The sequence below is a fragment of the Pinus tabuliformis genome, chromosome 2_1 (assembly GCF_031772625.1).
Source record: "Pinus tabuliformis cultivar Carrire ecotype Pingquan chromosome 2_1, CPIR1, whole genome shotgun sequence".
Classification (NCBI taxonomy): Eukaryota; Viridiplantae; Streptophyta; class Pinopsida; order Pinales; family Pinaceae; genus Pinus; species Pinus tabuliformis.
The window spans coordinates 504,228,883-504,249,884 of record NC_142299.1 but is presented as its reverse complement, the minus strand read 5'-3'; the positions used below and the strand labels follow the sequence as shown (position 1 = coordinate 504,249,884).

General features: G+C 36.6%; 1 protein-coding gene across 1 annotated transcript; it reads right to left on the bottom strand.

Moving 5' to 3' along the window:
- Positions 1–19,266: 19,266 nt before the first annotated feature.
- LOC149201144 (serine carboxypeptidase-like) lies at positions 19,267–20,247 on the bottom strand. The gene is made up of 3 exons (XM_089399683.1): positions 20,009–20,247; positions 19,711–19,844; positions 19,267–19,624 (listed from the first exon to the last, which is right to left on the bottom strand). The coding sequence occupies exons 1-3, from the start codon at positions 20,211–20,213 to the stop codon at positions 19,475–19,477; spliced, it is 489 nt and encodes a 162-aa protein (XP_089255809.1). The 5' UTR covers positions 20,214–20,247; the 3' UTR covers positions 19,267–19,474.
- Positions 20,248–21,002: the final 755 nt, after the last annotated feature.

The window sequence follows — 21,002 nt, the reverse complement described above, 5'->3', positions numbered from 1 at the left end:
AAAGACCAAGAAATTTAATGTTTAGAGTTTTGAGTTTTGGAAACTCAATATGAAGGATCTTCCATGGATAAAGATTAGTGGATCGTGGTAGATATATGTACTAAACCGTTGAGAATGTTAGATGAAGATTGGGGAAAGTTGGATCAAAAGGAAAATAGCATAATATGGTTGTGTATCTCTGATTCAGTATTATTGAATGTATCGGGGGAAGATACGATGAATTATTTTTGGAACAAGTTAGGGACTTTGTACCAATCTAAGTCTCTGGTGAATAAATTGTTCCTATGGAAAAAGTTGTATAACTTGAGGATGAAGGATCAAGACTTGGTGACAAACCATCTGAATGCCTTTAATACTGTTGTAAGTAAGTTGTTATCTATTAATGTTAAAATTTTAGGTGAAGATAAGTGTATCAGTTTGTTGTGTTCTCTACTAGATTTGTGGGATAGCTTGGTTGTGTAATAGGTAGGAATACAACTACTTTGAAATGCGATGAAATAGTCTCATCCTTGCTGTCGAAGGAGATGAATGAGAAACATATGGAGGGACATAATGGATATGCCTTCTTTGTACAAGGATGACCCCAAAATAGAAACAAAAATAAATCATCGAGTGGGAGATCTAAATCTTTAGAAAAGTTGTAAAGGTATGCTGGAAATGTGAAAAGGAAGGGAACTTAAAAAATGATTGTAGATCTAAAGCTCCTAAGAAAGGAAACGGATTTGATGACGCTACTTCCACATAGGCGAAAACCACCTCATACGAAGGTGGGGATGCATACTTGGCTTCTTATTCAAGTACACATGTAGATCATGAGGAATGCTTGATTGGCTCAGTTACATCCTTTCACTTCACTCCCCATAGTGGGTGGTTTTATGAGTATGAGATATATGATGGTCGTGATGTATTCTTAGGGGATGAAAGGAAGGCTATAATCATCAAACATAAAAAATTCAAGTTGAAGGTACAAGGTGGAAAGATTAAAAAAATTCCAAGTGTTCTCCATATTTCTACATTGACAAGAAACTTGATTTCTGTAATCAAGATGGATGATGCAGGTGTAAAAATAATGTTCGAGAAAGGTACCTGCAAGATGGTTCAGGGACAATTGGTATTGACGCGGGTTGTTTGGATTGGAACTTTGTACAAGCTTCTGGGTAGCACTGTTATTGATGAGTGAAACAATTTTGTGGTTCTTGAAAGTGGAGCAAAAAATCTAGTGGTCTATGGAGAACATTGTGTTTATGGGAAGCAAAATTGGGTGAGTTTCCCCTCTAGTGCTAAGAGGGCGAAAGGGCTATTAGAGCTTGTGAATAATGATGTGTTTGGACCTGTGTTAGTTCTTTCACTAGGTAATTATGTGTACTATGTATGATTTATAGGTGACTTCTCAAAGAATACATGGATATATTTTCTCAGGAAGAAATGTGAAGTCGTTGACAGGTTTAAAGAAGTTAAGGCTCTCATGGAAAAATAGAAAATTAAGAAGATAGAAGTGCTGAGGATAGATAATAGTGGAGAGTTTTGCAAAAATGAAGTTGAAGAGTTCTGTAAGAATTGTTGTATAGCACGACAGAAGACTACTCTATACACACCTCAACAAAACAAAGTTGTAGGAAAAATGAATAGGATATTGATGGAATAATAAAGAAACATTCTCAGTGGTGTCAGTTTAGGACAGAAATTTGGGGCAGATGCAGTGGAGACTACATGTTCCCTGGTCAAAAAATCACCTTCATCACCATTGGAGGATAAGAATCCACATAAGGTATGGACTAGTAAGAAACCCTCTCTTTCACATCTGAGGGTATTTGGTTGTGATGCATATGTACATGTTCCAAAGGAGAAAAGAAGCACGTTGGATAGTAAATCTGAAAGGTGCATCTTTATTGAGTATACTGATGGTTTAAAAGGTTATAAGCTTTAGAACCCATAAAAAAGGAACGGTGTGTACTACCAAGATGTGGTGTTTAGAGAGGTGAAATATGTTATTAAACATGAAGTCCTACCAAAGGAACCTAAAAAGATAGAGTTTGAGCTAAAGGAGGAAGAATAAAAATATATGGCAGAAAAGGAACCAAAAGATGAAGAGCCATAAACTTCATATGTTAGAAGATCAGTGCAAAAAAGAAGGAAACCAAAAAGGTACGATCCATCTTCTTTTTGTTCAAGTTTTTCTTTATTTATTACTGATGATGATCCTAAAACTATTAGTGAGTTAATAGATTCAAAGGATGGAAAACTCTAGAAAGAGGCCATGGTTGATGAAATGACATATTTGGACAAAAATTAGGGTTGGGATCTGGTGGAGTTGCCTGTTGGAAGGAAAGTCATTGGAAGAAAATGGGTGTTTAAAACGAAAATGAATGAAGAAGGTAAAGTGGAACAGTAAAAAATTCGGTTGCTAGCAAAAGGTTATTCCCAGGTGCCAGGAATTGATTTTGGTGATATTTTTTCTCGTATTGCCAGGGTAGCTTCTATTAGATAATTTTTATCTATTGTTTTTGCTTTTGATTTTGAGGTAGAACAGAAGGATGTGAAAACAACATTTCTTCATCGGCATCTGGAAGGAGAGATCTACATGAAGTGATCTGAAGGCTTTTTGGTGAAGGGTAAGAAAGAACTGGTATGAAAGTTAAAAAATTCTTTGTATGGGTTAAAAAAATCATCAAGGATGTGGTATTAGAATTTTGATACATTTATACGGGGACTCAGCTTCACTAGAAGCAAAGAATATCACTATGTGTATTTTAAATTAATTGGTCACCATGTGATTTATCTAGTCTTATATATGGATGATATGTTGCTGATTACAAATGACAAAGAAATTATCCATGATTTGAAGACCCAATTGTCCTCCAAATTTGACATGAAAGATCTCGGTGTTGCAAATTATATTTTGGGCACGGAAATTAAACAAGATCGGGCAAAGAGGAAACTCTAGTTAAACCAGAGGAATTATCTTGAGACAATACTGCAGAGGTTTAACATGCAGGATAGTAAACTAGTGAAGGTTCCTATTCCGGTAGGTGTAAATCTGTCTACACAACATTATCCCAATACACAAGAAGAGGAAGAGGACATGTCTCGTCTTCCATACGCAAGTGGAGTTGATAGCCTGATGTATGCAATGGTTTGTACTAAACCAGACATTGCACATGTAGTGGGAGTACTGATCAGGTTTATGTCAAAACTATGGAAGGAGAATTGGACAACAGTGAAGTGGGTTTTTCAGGTATTTGCATGGAACTAGTGATTATGGTTTGTGCTACCAATGAATACAGGATTTGACAGAGTTTTGAACAGCCATGGATTTATTGATCCATACTAAGCTAGAGATATGGATGGAAGAAGATCTACCAGTGTGTATGTGTTTAACCTATTTGGAGGTGCATTTAGCTGGATGAGAAAGAGACATTTTGTAGTGGCACTTTCAACTGCAGAGGGAGAATACATGGAATCCACTCATGCAAGTAGGGAAGCATTTTGGTTCAAGAGATTGTGTTCAAGTATGGGGTTAATACAACAAGCTATAAGGATAGAATGTAACAACCAAAGTGAAAATTTCTTGGAAAATAACCCTGTTTATCATTGAAAGACAAAGAACATGGATGTTCAATATCACTTTGCGAGGGATATGATTGAGGACAAAAAGGTGTTGCTGGTAAAGGTGGACACTTTGAAGAATGTTGCAAATGCATTGATGAAATCTATGAGCACTCAGAAGTTTTCTTCATGTAGAGAAGAAATGGGCATTGCAAGACTAGACCAATGAGTAAGCTCTCTTGTGACCCCCTTTGTGAAAAGAAAACAAGAAGTGGGAGAATGTTGGGTGTGTGTTATATTCTTTCCATCACTAGCCTCACCTGCAAAGTAGCGGGTTAGAGGGGGATGACAACACCCCCTTGGTTACGTGGGGTGTAGTTGGGGGGTCATAGAGGGGAGCCATAGTGCTGCAGGAATATTTTTTTTGGAGAGTATATTAGGTGGGTGGACCTGCCTATGGTTTTTTTCGTGGGTTTTGCACATGGTTTGGGCATGATGGTTTTCTGTCCATGGCATTTTGTAGATCCAGTCAAGGGAACTATGGTTATGTTCTCATACATGGTTAATGGAATGGAGTTTATGAATGCTTCGACATGTGTATATATGTGTTGTAACATTGAAAGGAATATAATGAAAAATCAATTTCATGGTCGTGGTTTTTGGAGCTATGAGAAAATCTTTGTGTATATGTGTTTTATGTTTTATGCTCTCATCATTGTTTATTTTTTGTTTTTAGAATTTGTATGCAGGTAATTTCTATATAGGGTTAAAACCTCCACTCTTATAATGATTTCAGAATTTAGGTTTTCCCATACCTTTAGACACCCACAAATCCCTCTAAGTTGCTTCATTGTGCACACTTTGATTCATTGTCCCTCAAAGTAGCACGTATATGCTATGATACCATGCTGAATTTCCACGATCTTGGGTCTAAGAAATAATCTTAAAATATCTGATGATACCAAACCAAGTATCTCAATGATACTACTTTGTGCAACAAAATATAAACGACAGTATGTCACACATGCACATAATATATAGAACTTTTTACATTTTTCAACCCAACTTAGTTATATTAAAAACATATAATACAACAGTCTAGGGCTATCATACCAAGGATAATGGCCCTCATACATCTACTAGTATAGGAGACAAAACTAGGCCTTAGTGTTAGTCCATCGACAATCAATCTTCCCTCGAAAAGATACTTTGACCATCTGGTTGTAGTGCACTCTCTTAGCTCCTCTCGATCATACCATATACCTAGCCATCATGCGGCTTCCGATTTCCAGCTTCTCCCTCAATCGATGCTCCAATTCCATCTCATAATTGAATCTCAGCTATCAAATCTGGTCTCTATTTGTGCCTTCATCCATCAAGGCCACAACACATTGAGACTCTCGTCAAGTTGTTCACAACTCCACTTGTGAAAAAAATCTCAACTTCCCATTACTACTCCTGACCTACTCAGGGACTTCAACCCACTATGGTCTTCCCGCACTGCTCCGATGAAGACCAAAATAAGGCCCAAAGGGCTGCCACCTATGGTTGCAAGATGTCTATCTCCCACAATGAACACAAGCTAGGAGGACTACCCATAATTGTTTGTAGAAGTCCTTCTCCACACACAAGTCATAGGCTCCAGAAACTTATTTCTCTCGTTCATCAACCCTTCATCTCAATAACTACCTCTCTTGCACCTAGCTTTTTCCACAAAGTTTTTCTCACTGGGCTCCAACTTGGACACTATCACACTATCCTCCAACAAACAATAAGAGCCCAATCTCACCCACACTTGGTCTTTTCTCATGTTGCCCTCCAATAGTCCATGAGATACCAAGTCAACGTTGTAGCATCTGCACCTAGTTAGGGCATCCCCACACTTGGGAGACCGTTACACATGGTTGCCATAAACTCCACCAATCCACCCTTTTCTTCTGCTATAGAGGAGCTATTGCACAAATATGGGGAGATCAATATGTCCTCACCTAGGACACCATCAACTCATCAACAATGGACCAGCTAGAACTCTCCTTGTTGTTGTCTTCCTTCCTCTCATTTGATGTGCATGCAATCACCTTGGCTACTTGGTCGACTTCCCAACAGTCCTTTTTAGTTCCTCCAAATAGCTCCTAAGGTCTCCTACAACTACCCATCAAACTGATCAAAGTTGCTTCTGAATCACTATGGAAATTTTCATTGGTTTAGGGAATCTAACCATGAGGTTTGCCTCTCCTCTTTGACCTCCATAGGCTGCCCTATAAATGATCAAAGGCTGATCCTCAAACTAAGATCTAACACACATATAAATGGTGTTACAATATTGTTGTACTGATGTCCTTGGTTATGGCATTTGCATGTAGCAACAACCCTTGAAAAACCAATCTAACAACCTAACTTTTGTTGCAACCTAGGCAAGGTGAGGTGGTGTCCTCGTGGGTTGTTGTTCCTGGCAAGTGACAACCCTGAACTCCACCATGTTGCCCTATTTTGGAGAGGCTAGGTCTATCACCTACCTAATTTTGTTGTGGCTCCCTAACAACCCTCCAAAACTGCCTCATCTTACCTTTGTTTAACCCTCAAAAAACTCCACAGGCATCTACAACAAGCTCAACCTTCCAACCATTTTCGTCAGCCTCCTACAACACTTCCTTCACCTAAAATGGCGCTAGAACAACCTTCTTCTACCTCGGCCCTGTAAGGAGGTACCTCAGCCTCCCTTCTAGAAACGTGGTCCTCTAAGATGACCCCTGAAACATACATGCTTAACCATGTTGTTCAATCCTCTTCTTGTTGCGGCTAAGATAGAGTTATATCTCTCCTTCAACGAGCTCTTGTTAGCTATGTGTGTTGCACAATGTCTGGATCAAATGACTCATCTCACCTCTCTATTTATCCACATGGAAAGGGATCCATAATGTCACAATCTAAACTCCATTATATAACTTCAAAATTCATAACTCTTCAACAACATCTTGAAATTAGATGATTCTCATTGCATTAGAATCACCTCATTGAGAGCTATCATCCTCATCCATCACATGTCAAAAACTGATCATGGTTTCATCCCGAAATCTATGCATGCAAAATCCCAAGTTTGGGTTCTAACCCCACAAGCCTACTTGTGGCACTTTGACCTCCAACCCTTGAACACTAGGGCTTGGAGTACCTCACAAGCTACAAAAAAATCACCATAAGAGAATTCATTGACCACATGTGCCTTTAATTGTATTCTTCAGTTTTTCGACTCTCTTGTTTGTCAGTGGTCATCACGAGCACTTGACCAACTCGAGTCCCCGACCTCTCGACAAACTCTATCACGAACACCCAAATGTCACAAAGTTCCATTAGCTCCAACATCAAATTCTCATGCTGCACTAACTCCCTTCTCTCCATCTCATGAACCTCCACCAAGGCTCATGACTTTATGTATATGTAAGACTCCTCAATCCATGGTCATCAACCACACTCATCACAATCTTGTATATTGAACCATCACATGGAAGGTTGCCCCCACCAACTCGACTGCATGCTATGACCGCAACTCATGTCATGCTAATCCACCATGTATCGTTATCATCATTGGAAATGCTACTATGATACTCCAAATTAACTCAAGCCAATCTCAATACACGGTTGGCCCTGCATGTCTCGAACTGGTTGGGTGATCAGTCCAAATTTCACACTCAACCCATGAGAATGCACCTCCTCATGCCTTCATCGGTTGTTTCTCCAACATTCTGTCACATCCTCAACTCAATCAATAACTCTCTGATCAATCCAATGCTCAATGTGTCATGCTCAATTCCATGAAGAAACTCCATCCCATTTGTGATATTCTGCACATCAATGCTGTCAAAGTGGAAAGTTTACACCTACGACATCATCTTGTCCATGTGTTTGCCATGATAATAGACAAATAGCCTCCATGCTCATAAAAACTGGTTAAGTCTAAAAAACTCCACCCATGCCTAAGTTCTCCCACTAAGGCACCTTCATCGTTTCCACTCCCTCCAACTACAAGGTGTCTCATCTCTATCATATCCATCAAGTCACTCGTCATAAACACAACCCATACTATATCCCAAGGTATGCATCCCATACCGGATCAAATTCAAGTACAACATCTAACCTCAACTCCTTAATGAACCAAATAATCCAAGACCAACATAATATGAAGTCTTGATCAGCTATAACTCTCTCAAGTCAGCATGTCCTCCCATGAACCATCTCCATCAAATAATTTGGCAAGCACACTTGCCTCGTCCCAAGTGCCATCACAAGCTTCCTCTTCCCTCTTTGTCATATGAATACTCTCATAGGCTTCCCATGTCTCGAAAACACCCATGCCTTCCAATCCAAATGTGCACAACATCCCCATTAGTCCATTTACAAAATGTCCTCATGTCACACTTGGGAAGTCCATCTTGTCCAATATCCTTGCCTTGGCACTTCTCCTTTATGCCTATAAGTGACATCTCCATAAGCGTGCCCGCTTAATGTCCCTACACAATGTCTGCCATGCACCCATCTTTCCAAATCGATGCCCACGACTTCAGTTGCCCAAGCTATCCACTCTAGTTGACCGAATACACCTCATGTCGTCACATCCTTGCTCTCATTCAAGGTAGTGCCCTCAATCAATCTACCCTCTTATACATCATAAGTACCTTCCATCATCACTGTCCCCCCACTAAAGGTCTGCCCAAGACTGCCTCTTGGTCTCAGCCATGAAGAAGTCTACCCATGTATCATGTATATCATATTCACTATACTCTGCTGTGTCTGCCCTTCAGTCTATCCATGAGTCATGTCGGGCACTTAGCTAGTTCTACATTTGGCTAAGCATGACTCATTCATGACAAATCTCATCATGTTCCAAACGTCACATCCCTTGATTACCTCCATGGGGTGGTCTACGGATAGGAACACTCAACTGACTTGCCCACAGCTCTACCCCTTTATATTTTAGTAAGTCATGGGAAAAACCTTCATTTGGTGAGGTGGGCACCCTAGCTCGTCTGCACAGACCCCCCCGTCACACCGCTCGGTTTCCCAACACCTATCGTACTGCTCAGTCACCCAATTCCCGTCGCACTCTCCATTGAGTCACCCTTAACCAAACTTTCCCATAATGCACCTTTAATTGAACAAGAGTCGCTTTTAACCGAGGTTTTCATCCTCATGTCTTTAACCAAACACGAGTCGCCTTTAACTGAACTCATTGACGACACACACCTTTAATCGATGTCTTCAGTTTTTCGAGTATCTCATCCACCATTGGTCGTCACAGACACCTGACCAACAAAAGGCCCCAATAATCTCCCTCATTCTCTTCCCCTCCCCCTCTCTTCCCTCAACTTTTTTTGATGTCATTGCTTGGATCCTTACTTATGATGAATTTCTGTTGGTTCTTATTAATACTACTTATATTATATAAATTTCACATCTTTAAATATAAAAATATTCTCATTTAAAATTTTATTAAAACATTAGTTTAATTTCTATGGGAATAGTTTTAGTACTCATGACTATAAAGGGTTTAGATATATTTCAAAACTAATTATAATATTTTTCCTATGAGCTTCAATTAAAAAATATTATAAAATTAAATTAAATAAACTATTTCTATTGTGAAACAAGTGATGGTTTTTGTGCATGTAGCATTGATAGCCATGCTATTGCCTCATGGTATTATAACAAAAGCTATTTACAAGTTAACAATATCCATGGTAAAGTGGGGTGAATATTTGATGGTTAAGAATCTTGTCATATTGTTATAAATTTTTTTGATTGTGAAATAGATTATGATATTTTGGCATGTGGTATTGATAAACCATGGTATTGGCCCATGTTATCGTAACAAAGCCTATTCAAAAGTTGATAATATCAATTATAAATTGGGTGTGAATATCTATGATTAAGAATCTTCATATATTGTTATAAAATAGCTTGATTGTGGAATAAGTTACATTTTTTGGGCTTGTTGTATTGATAAGCCATGGTATTGGCCCATGGTATTGTAAGAAAGTCTATTTACAAGTTAATACCATCCATGGAAAAGTGGGGATGAATATCCATAGTTAAGAATATTATCATATTGTTATAAAATATTTTGATTGTGAAATAAGTAATGTTTTTTGGGCATGTGGTATTAATAAGCCATGGTATTGGCCCATGGTATTATACCAAAGTCTAATTTTTACAAGTTAGTAATATGCACTTTAAAGTGGGGGTGAATATTCATGGTTAAGAATCTTGTCATATTGTTATAAAATATTTTGGTTGTGAAACAAGTTATGGTTTCTGGGTATGCCGTATTGATAAGCCATAGTTTTGGTCATGGTATTGTAACAAAGCCTATTCACAACATAATAACAAAATCAAAATATAACAAATTGAATTCTATTATTTTTATTAATTTAACTTTTTATTGTTAATTAAGCCAACATTTAAATGTTAAATTTATCCCAATCACGTTTAACTCTTTTTTGTTGAATATTTATTATGCATGGAAGAATTAACAATCTTTTATGCTTTAACATTTATTTTACTTTAACGTTGAGACCATTAATCTGACTATCCCTAGTTTACCAACTAGGTGTGATAGATAGTTTTAGTATAGTCCAATTCAATTAAGTTGATAGAAAGTTAGTCCAGTTCAATTGAACTATAATTTATAATTGAGTTTTGGTTGAATTATTAATTATTATAATTCAATTAAGTTGATAGACGGTTTTAGTTTAGTCCAGTCAACTTGAGTTATAGTTTATAAATAAATTTTGGTTGAATTATTAATTACTATCCCCCGTGTAAACTAATTGTTTGGGAGTATTGAAAGGGCACTTCGCTCCAGGCTTTCAATCATTAACATGGTATTACGCTGCAGCGTGCATTAGACTCCTTCGGAGCAGTGGAGAAAAGTAGTAGGAGTTTGCTTAAAACTCCTTGAGAGAGTAACAAAGAACGAGCGAGAAAAGTGCAAACTGGCCACGCCCAAGAAAGGTAAGGAGAAGTCGCTATCCTTGTTTAAAGATGACAGGATCATTTAGTGAAAAACGTTGGCATAGAGTACATGTGGAAGGGTGGATGCAGATCCAAAACCGTAATGGGATTGGTGAGCTCGAAAAAGTCGGCTCTGCTGTAACACACCCTCAACATTTACAAATAATAGAAAACCCTTTTTCCCAGCAGAGTCTGATCTATGGTTTCCCAGTCGTTACGACAATGTAGCTCCCTTGCGCGTGAAGCTGGAGACATCGGTTGCAATCCGCGCGCAAAGTAACTTACTAATTTCGAAAATTTTAAGTTGCTCAAATGGAACTGGTTTGATTATATACGCAATTTTTTTTTATGTATAAAGAAAGTTAAAGTAGTCTTAAGTTAGGGCTGACAAAAGATTATGCTTTTGCTTAATCAACGCAATTTTAGTTGTAAAGAAAGTGGAGTGAATGTTTTTTATTGGGATGGGTAAAGACTGTATTTTTAGGATTATCGATGTGAGGCTTAGTTTTCATCGCTTTGACTTAGGTAAATATGTAATACCTCTATAGAATCATGAAAGAATGCAAAGTTTCCAATTTCCTTGTATTATTCCCTTACATGGCATGTGATACCTCAAATAACATGTGATGATATATGGGAGATTCCGATGTGAACTGACTTTCTCGCATTGACCACTCAACGCTATCAATAAATTATGTCTACCACGAGGCCATATTACGCACTTACAAATACCATTAACTCGAGGACTCGTAGTCGTTAGTCTTCATGAGGTAAGTCCATTTTTGGGCGCTTAATTATGATGCCTAGACCACATTCTCCCCTCTTGATTACAACGTCAACTTTGCCCAATCCTTCTGCTTGAGTTTAACATCTTGTGCACAAATTCCTCACTTGATTCGGAATCACGTACGTACAAGTGTACATATATGTGTATATATACGACCTCTGGGATGGCAAGGGAGAGAATGCGGTAGATATCTATTTGTGAAATTACGGACTGCTAGTAATCCCTTGGCTATTTATATAATTCAGTACTTTGATCAGTTGTGTTTAGGACATTTTCATCCAATGGAGTGGCCTAAGACAATACCCAGAGTCCAATGTATTTTAGACACTGGCATTGAAATCTTGCTATTTATGGTAGCATTTCTTGGTTTTCATAACTTAGAATAAATTAGACAAAAAATGAAAATTTATTTACAAAATTTTAATATAGGATTATGGACAAAAAGAATATTGAATAAAAATGTTAGGAAAATATTTCGATAAATATGTCCATATCAAATAAAAAGTTAAGGTAGATGCCTTAAAAAATGAAGGTGAAATAAAATGTTAGGTTAGATAGAAAAGAAAAAGAAAATAAACTCTGAAAGTATTGCAAATCTAAATGCCACTACTTTGTTCCAAATTCAATTTGAAAAATAATAGTTGTGTGCAATTCGTTTAGATGCCACACTAGGTTATTTTATCCAATTATACAATTGCATCATAATTGGATTTTTTAAAATTAATTCTCATAGGTAGAAAATAAATTGGCTCAACATTTTAATCTAAGCCAATGGAAGAAATAAAGTATAGAGATAGATTGTTTATAAGAAGAAAATATTGGGTTGCTAGTTCAAATGCACTCTAGAAGGTTACATAAAAATGTTAGGAATAGAAGGGTAGGTAGAAATGTGAAAGTTTGAGATGTTGAAATGGTTATTTCCCAAATGTCAAAACATTGAAGGTAGCTAAGCGTCGCAAAAGTTCCTTGTGCGATACCACTGTCAACTGTTGGATAACTGATGATTGCTAACCGTGGGATCAATATCACATCACATAATTCATGAGTGAATGAACCTTGGGCAGAAGAAAATGCAATTTGCAATGTCACTGCTGACCGTTAGATCTAGAGAGAGGAGATCAATGGCGTAGAGTCAATCATTGTTCAGTTGATGTTCAATTGACCTCTTGTGTCATTTTTCAAATAACCAAATTTTGGAATTTATGTTATTTCATTCATATGCTATCACTTCATTAATTAAAACACCCCGACCCACAGCCACCACATCTGCCTATCATATCACGGCCCCACCATTCATTACCTTCTCACACGTTAAACTCCCTCCACCTCACCTCTCATCTCGCACAATCCTTCACAATCATATGGCCCACACTCCCTTTTAGCCCTCATTCGCTGTCTGAAGTTTATCGGCGGGGGGGGAGGGGGAACCGAAATGGGAAGTCTTTAATACCACCTATATAAACTACAAAGGTACCTTTTAGTATTTCGAGACTAAAAATCCCAAAACCACAAACCACTCCATCTAACCCCCGAATGAAATATCCTTCATAGCTGTCACCGCCACCCCATGTCACATTCACTTCATATTTCCCATCCAATCATCTGTTTCATATCCGCTACCCATTCATTTCCGCTTCAGTGTATTTATAACCAAATGTCTGTTAATTAACCTGTGGGATAATTAATGAACTTTCTAATGTTCGACACCACCTTCCCACTCCATTCTTCTCTTTATAAACACTGTGTGATGCATTTCAAAGGTTACACAATTAACTTCTGTGAATGAGAGTATTTTTCAAGCCCTCCTACTCAGCAGCTCAACCACTATCTGACATTCTAGTAACCACTTATCCTGCTCGCAAGCACATCTTCCAGGTCCACTTGTCAGTTACCCGTCTCCACACTGATAACTCCTTTTACCATTTTGTCATTTATAGTCCACAGTTTCGTTTGACAAAATGCCTCCCAAGGGAAAAGCAATTGCAGAAGTTTCAAATACTCTAATTCAACCACAGATTGATTTCCACCATACTCTATTAGTTGACAAGGATTGCAAAATCATTGAGACTTCTTCTCAATTTGATTTATTTGAAATTTATTATTTGTGGGAAGAACAACTAATTAATGAGAGTGATGAAATTGGGCTCTGGAAATCCCAATTACTTCACTATATTTTTCCTCAAATACACAGAGCTCTAGAGTTCGTGAGAAAATGCCATGAATACTATGATCCCAGCCAGAGAGCCATTATCTCATCTACTGGAGAAATCCTCCGTCCTATTAATGTTGATTCAATTGAGAAAATGTTGCAGGCCCTTGCCACCACACCAACTCATCTTTTCTCTCATGAAACCTGAAAGAAACTTACAACAAATTGGAATTTACCAAGAGATTCTAGACTCTCGAACTATTTTTAGCAATTGGTAGTCCTCTACCAAAGAGAAATACCCCTTATGATTCATCTATGTTTCCTGATAGAACCAGGCATATTACTAATATCCTGTCCTATTTGCTTGGTTATCACTTTGTTCAGTCTTCCAATGAAGCCATCCTTGGTTTCTTATCCATATTCTCTTCTTATTTTAAGCCTACTGTTATTTATGATTTCAGTGATTTCATAGCTGAAACCATACATGAGCAGTTTTTCAAATTTAACATTGAAGAAGTATTCAAATATGCTTCAATACTTGTGTATCTTTTTATATATTTTCAGGGAGGCAATTTCCCATTTTCTTTGCAAAAACGTGATGAAGAAGGATCACCACAGTTAGTGATTTTTTAGACTTCAATGGGGATGAAGGAGAAAGAAGAATTCACATATAAGTAGCTCATGGAACTGTTTATTCATCCAGCCCTCAGCCTTATGAGCAGCACTCCTTTACCAACGATCAGTGAAGAGATTTTCAAAGAACTTCAGTTCATAGATCATGCTGCAACAGGAGATTGGTATTGCTACAAGAACTACATATAAATTAGGGTTTTTGGCTGTGAGCTTCCACCCTACAAACTGCAAAAGTAACTCCCTGTTAGAATATTTTCACTAGAGTACTTGAGGCAAATATTGAATGTAGATGAAGTACATTGTGTAGTTGCCAAAAAGAAATCTCAATTTAAGCTCAAAGCTCAAGTTGGTCCCTTCATTTGTAATACCAGGGTAGCAGGGGAGGAAGTTGGTAAGTTGCTCAAGGAAATGAAATTTTCTCTCAATTTCTCTTGGTCATATGACACATTGGGAGTCATTTCCAAACTCAGAGTGGAAAATAAGTTCACACCATATCGTCATAGAGCTAGGCCTGAGATAGAACAATTCAAAAATCAGTGTAAATGGAGAGAGAATACCCTCTAGGAGGCTGAGGAGCAGGTAGTCTCTACATCTAATGTGCAAACTCCAATTGCATAGGAAAAGGTAGCCAAGAGAGGGAGGGACAAACAATTTTCACCTGTAATGGAGGCAATAAGCCAAGGCTTCAAGGTTTCTCACAGGAAAAAGAAACAAAGAGTCTATATGAATGTTGATTCACAGTCTGGTGAACAGTCTATATAATATCCAACTCAGTCTACTACTTCTCATGAACAACAAATAGTTCAAACTGCTGGATTCATTTTAGAGAATAAAGAAGAAGACATATTACATGTCTTCAGTGAAATCAAAAGAAAGAATGAAGAATTGAAGTTGAATACTTACACCCAGTTCACGAAGTATTCTTCCAGCTCTCAAGCAAGGCTTCTTTCAGTCTTTGACTCTGAGAAGGGGAAGATGCAAATGGTTTTCTTGTAAGCCCAAGTTCCTCAGTCCAGCACTGCAGCACAATACCAGAAACACACTTCTTTTGAGTTTAATGTTAAGGATGTGCATCCAATTGATCAAATTGAGATGCACAAACAAACTGGACATATGATTTCTTCAACCTTGACAAACACTTCTATGAGTTTGTCAAAGATGCAGGTTACATTGGCCAACATTCAGTCACAATTAAAGTTGGAGAAGGTCTCCTCATTAGCAAAAGATTCCAAGATCCATTCTTTGGAAAATCTAGTGCTAAGGATGGGATATGATCCCTCAAACATAAATGCTACAGAGGATCTCATTAAGGAAAAGAACACTGAGGTTACAACACTAAATAAATAGCTAAAACTACCAGCATGTCAGGATCTAATCGCCAAAGAAATCAAGGAGATAGAGACCCAAAAGTCAGAGATGATGAAACTCATCATAAAACAAAATTTTCAAATAAAACAAATGGAGCAGATGGAGAAATTGGTTAAGGAGAAGGAGAAAGCTATTAAGAACATTCAAACTTTAGTGGATGTAGTCTCTCTTGCAGTAGTTCCCATCACTATAGTTTCTACTAGAACCATTACATCAGCAATAGATACAACAGAAGGAGTTGAACAGCTTACTGAAGTTGTTCAGAACCTGTCTATCTAGATAAGAGAAATCAATAAACTAAAGGATGAACTCAAATAGTAACATCTTATGAAGTCTATATCAGACAATTCACACACAACTGAAACAAACAAACTCAAAGGCAGAGTGGAAATGTTGAAGAAAGAACTCACAGATTCTTTCACTGGAAACAAGTTGGGTTTAGCAAAAGAAATTCTATGGGAAGAAATCAAAGAGGCAATCAAGGAGATTTAGCCCTCCATTAAGATAATATTCAATCAAAAAGATCTCTTGGAGAAAGCTGAGGAAGCAGTGGAGTCCATAACTAGGCAGCTGGAGGATATGCCAAGGACTGCCTCTGATATAATCAAATTTCTAAATTTCAAGGATGACTATGAGCTTGAGGAGTTAAGGATAAGTGATAGAACTGCAACAATATTAGAATTAAAGAAGATTATCACTAAGAAAGCTCAACCTCCAACTACAAGAAAAGTGCAGCAATGTTAACAACATGGTTTAGAGATTCTTGAACAAAATTGAACCTTTGATAAGCAAAGGTTTACCTTCTATGATGGTTATGAAGGACAAATTGATGCCAATTGAGGATTATGTCAAAAAGCTAATAGAGGTGGGCACCCATGCATCTTCAGTAGCCAATATCAAAGGATCAGCAACACTAGCTCTCATAGTAAAAACACTCAAAGTTTTTTTCTTCATACTGAATGAAATTAAGCATATATTTTTGGTAAATCCACTTTTACTAAATATACTAAAATGAATTAAATCTACAGGAGGGTAAAAAATATTTCAATCCCAGAAAAGGAACGCGGTTAAGAATTAATAAATTTACTTGATTAAGGATTATTGAACAACATTCAATTAAGAATTAATAGATTTACTTGATTAAGGATTATTGAACAACATTCAATTTTTAAGGGAACAGTTAGCTAGCCTCAATCACTTTTCAACTTTTCCAGTGATAGTCATCAAACAGGGCAGCACCAAAGCAGTGCCAGATCATTAGACAATTTTATTTTTGATTGTGTAAATAATTTATTTTTGTAAAAGTAGTTTAGGATATTTTTCGTCTTACTGTTGTATAAATAACTCTCTTCATGAGTTATTTAGGGTTGCACCCTTGAAGAAGCATTTCTACACATTTGTTGTAATTAATCTTTCTTTATCATTAATAGGAAGAAAAGGATTCTGAATTCTGTTTTGCACATTTTGTGTTTTCTGTAAGTGTTTCCAGTGTCATTCATTATGTTTTTCTTCATATACTCATGTCTTGTATAGATAACTAGATAGGAGTAATTGTATTTCAATTTATTCCTATAAATTTTCTGAAGTGATAATCTATAAAGAAAATGAATTAATAAAGTGTTTGTTTAATTAATTCCCTCAAAATTAATAAATCATTAACATCCTTTGTAAGCTCATGTGTATTTTCTCAAACCTGTAAACATAGTTTAAATGTTTTCATACTTATGATTATCTAGCTTTCAATTTGAAAACTGTCACTACTACATGTAGGGGGGTTTTAAGACAATATTTGAGTCAATTGCGTTAACTTAAGACAAAAAGAAACTAAAATATTGTCTTAAATATTGTCTCTAAGCGGGTGTCTCAAAATATAATGTCTCAAAAATTTGTCTCTATAAAGACAATATAGGACACATATTATTATTGTCTCTATAAAGACAATTTGATTTGTCCCTCTAGAGACAATTTCATTTGTGTCTCTTTAGAGAATTACATTTTTGTCTTTTTAGAGACAATTCCATAATTCAAACTATTGTCTCTCTAGAGACAATATAAAAAATTATTAAAAAATAAATAAATTTCCATAATTCAAATTATTGTCTCTCTAGAGACAATATAAAAAAATATTTAAAAAAAAATAAATGTCCATAATTCAAACTATTGTCTCTCTAGAGACAATATAAAAAATTATTTAAAAAAAATAAATGTCCATAATTCAAACTATTGAGTTAAAGATGTTTCGAACGCATGAAGATATGAAAGAAAATTCAAACCGAGAAAAAATTTAAACTGAATGACATGGGAGAAGATCAGTTATTTCCCATGGCACTTACTTTTGCTCTTGCTAGGGCGATTGTTAGGACACTATATAACGCATGGACAGTTGCCAACGTAAAGATGAAGTAGTGGAGCTAGTTCATGCCAGTGAGGGAGACCAGAGGATACTTACCCTTGAATCAAGAGGGAATGAATAATTATCAAACTATCATAAATATCTTGAATCATATCAAATGGACTAACACAATCTAAGTAACATCTAATAGCGTTGGGAAATTCGAATACGCAACATAGAGTTTGGAGTCCACCTCAGAACAATGATCGATAGCAGGAGCCATTGATTATTCCTTTTGACATCGAAGCATACTATAAGCCATTCCTTTCGGTATACAAATCTTAGAAATGGGCTTCTCTCCAATGGTCAGTAGAAACGAGATGAATCCCATAAGCATCAGTTCTGCAATCCAAAAAAGACCATTTAAAATGTATTATGTCAGCCGATGTCATGTGATGCAATCTCATTCTGAAATTCTGAGAGTTGCTAAAAGATAGACTTCCTACAATGATCTGAATACTTCTTATAAACAGCTCTCAGCTTATTTCCTCCCGTATTTAGGTGAAAATCAACCATGAAATATGCACATTCCCTGGAACAATGCACATAAATGTTATTACCTCAATGTACAGAGTTAACAAAATGTGCGTATGCCTCCAGACGCTTAGTATGCGCATTAGTATTAGATAAAGATTCAATTCAGAGAGGGTGTTAGAAGCTGAGTTCCAACATATAGTTGATCAAGACACAATGTTTTGACCGTAGCTGATCAACAATGCCTGCCTGTAATTGATGAAGAAATCTAAAATGTCTAGGAGTAGGATTTCTTTAGAAGGGTAAAATCAGTAAAAGCATGATGCTTTAAAAATTTTAAGGCTTACTTCAGGTCTGCTTCAGAGTAGCCTGTATGAAGGGTAAGTGTTTTGTTCCAACATGGATCCTTCCTCAAAGTGCATCGAGCAGTGTAGACAGCAGCAGCAGCAAGCATTGATGGACTGTAGATAGTCCATGCGCTTTATGGACATATCTTGCCATGCCAAGCACTTAATGTCCAAGAGGCTTATAAAGGGATAAGAGGCAAAAAGAGGAAACAAGCATATTCAACAATAAAATAATAGAATGAACGAGAAGTGAAACACAGCCAAACCACATAGCCTCCAATTCAAATATAAGTAGACAATACTGGCATCCGTTGTATGATTGCAAACAACATAAATGTTTTCATGTCATTGTCAATAAAATTGAATGTAGGCTAAGAGCATCATGCTTTGAATTCCCTGAGACTCTAACCAAATATTTTTGTTGAATTTACAATTTCTTTCATCCAATTTACAATTTCTTTCATCCATTAGGACATCAGAACATGCTGGAATAAGAACACAAGACATACTATTCATGTTCTTGAATATAACTTTAACACCATGTATAATCATAATTCCACAAGGCTTGGTAAGCAATAAGAAGCACTATTTCTATACAGTTAAAAAGTGGCCATAAAAAGATTTGACACAAGTTAGCAAGACTGATGGTCCCAATGCACAATTATTTTGCCAAATCAGAAAATACACATCTTTGGGGATGCAAACTACTGCAAATCTAGAAGTATTTACATTAATCTAGGTGAAGAGAGCAATTCTCCTAGTTAAGCAGATAACTAACTCTCAAAATTCTTCTCTGGCATCTCCGTCACTGTCTTTAAAATTTGAGAATTGTCGTCAGTAATACTTCCTTGTGTCCAGTGTTTTAACATCTCCAAGGCTGCTTTTGGCTGATCCATTGGGACCATATGACCTGCATCATGAACCTGGTGCAGCAAAATAGAAGATTCCGTAAGGAAGAAATTATCTACTTGTACAACGAAATCAAAGATGATCATCGAGTGCCTTTTACCTTGAGAAAACTGAGTGGTCCATAACTGGTTATTAAACCTGCTTCCTTATCGTCTGCAAGGAAGGATTTTGTAGGTGCCTTCTTGAAATTCTCACTTCCAGACCAATCCATGGAATTCACCCATCTTGAATTGCCTGAAAGACACATAATTTGAACAATTAACTTTTCAATCTTGAAGATTAGACTAACAAGCCTAAAAAACACAATTGCAGATAAGTTAATAACAGACTTAACACCTAAATCATAAAGTCATTCTCCAAAACAAAAACAATATGTTATATGTATATAGTATCATTACCTAACCAATTGCAAATGAGATCATATTCTCCTGCATAAACTAGCAACTTAATACCATCCTCCAAGAGTGTTGGAATGCCAACTTCCATATTCCGCATCCAGTCAGTAAGCATAGCTTCATAAACCAAGGGGCTACATGAGACAAATTTTCGGCTACCAACCCCCAGGGCATCCCTAACGGAACCCTGGTTTAAGTAATTCTCCATATTTGAAAAATCATAGCATAGGCCACCATTGCACTCCTTCTGAACATCATAGTACTGCAAAATATAAAACAAAATAATGAAAACTAATATCGTAAGATATATAAAACAACGATGAAAAACTACATTTTAAGATACAAAATGCTGATAAAATAAACATAATGTCTGGCTGTCCAGTATTTAGAATTTAAGTCTTACATTGATATTCCCAGCTAATGCCATAATGGAATTGAAAATTGAGGTGCACACCAAGTATGATGCAAAGCATGTGACAGTCCCTTCGGTACCTGGCAAGTTATCACACCAGCTATAATTAGAACCTACATTAAGAACCTTCGATAAAGGATCCAGCATAACATCAGCCGTAACCAGTTACTTAAAACACTTCAAAAATGGTAGCTAAGGATCATAAAGCAAACAACATTTAGCCATCAAACTTCTCACAATTTAAAACATGGTAACAAGATTTCAATATGAACACATACAAATCTAGTTCAGTAAACAAAGTATACATCTCATAAATATGAAAATATGCATTTTGTTCCAAATTTTAATGGGATTTTAGCCGCATGAAAAAATATTCCTTGAAATTTGATGACTAGTTTATATTTATAGGTGTCTATTTCTGAGATTTTTGGCATGTTTTTTATGGATTAAAGGTCTACAAGTATCAAATACATGAGATATATTATCAAAAACGATAAAAAGTGGACCATACTGCAAAATGTTTGTAAAAACACACAATAAACAAGAATGAACTAACTAGAGGAGGGAAAAGCATCACCTATGCAC

Bases quoted from the DNA above. Each gene is read 5' to 3' on its own strand.
- LOC149201144 (XM_089399683.1), bottom strand. From the start codon at position 20,213: ATGGAGAATTACTTAAACCAGGGTTCCGTTAGGGATGCCCTGGGGGTT. The intron at 19,845-20,008 runs GTAATGATACTA...TGTGTCTTTCAG, and splicing joins TCTCATTTGCAATTGGTTAG to GCAATTCAAGATGGGTGAAT. The intron at 19,625-19,710 runs GTAAAAGGCACT...TTGCTGCACCAG, and splicing joins GACCACTCAGTTTTCTCAAG to GTTCATGATGCAGGTCATAT.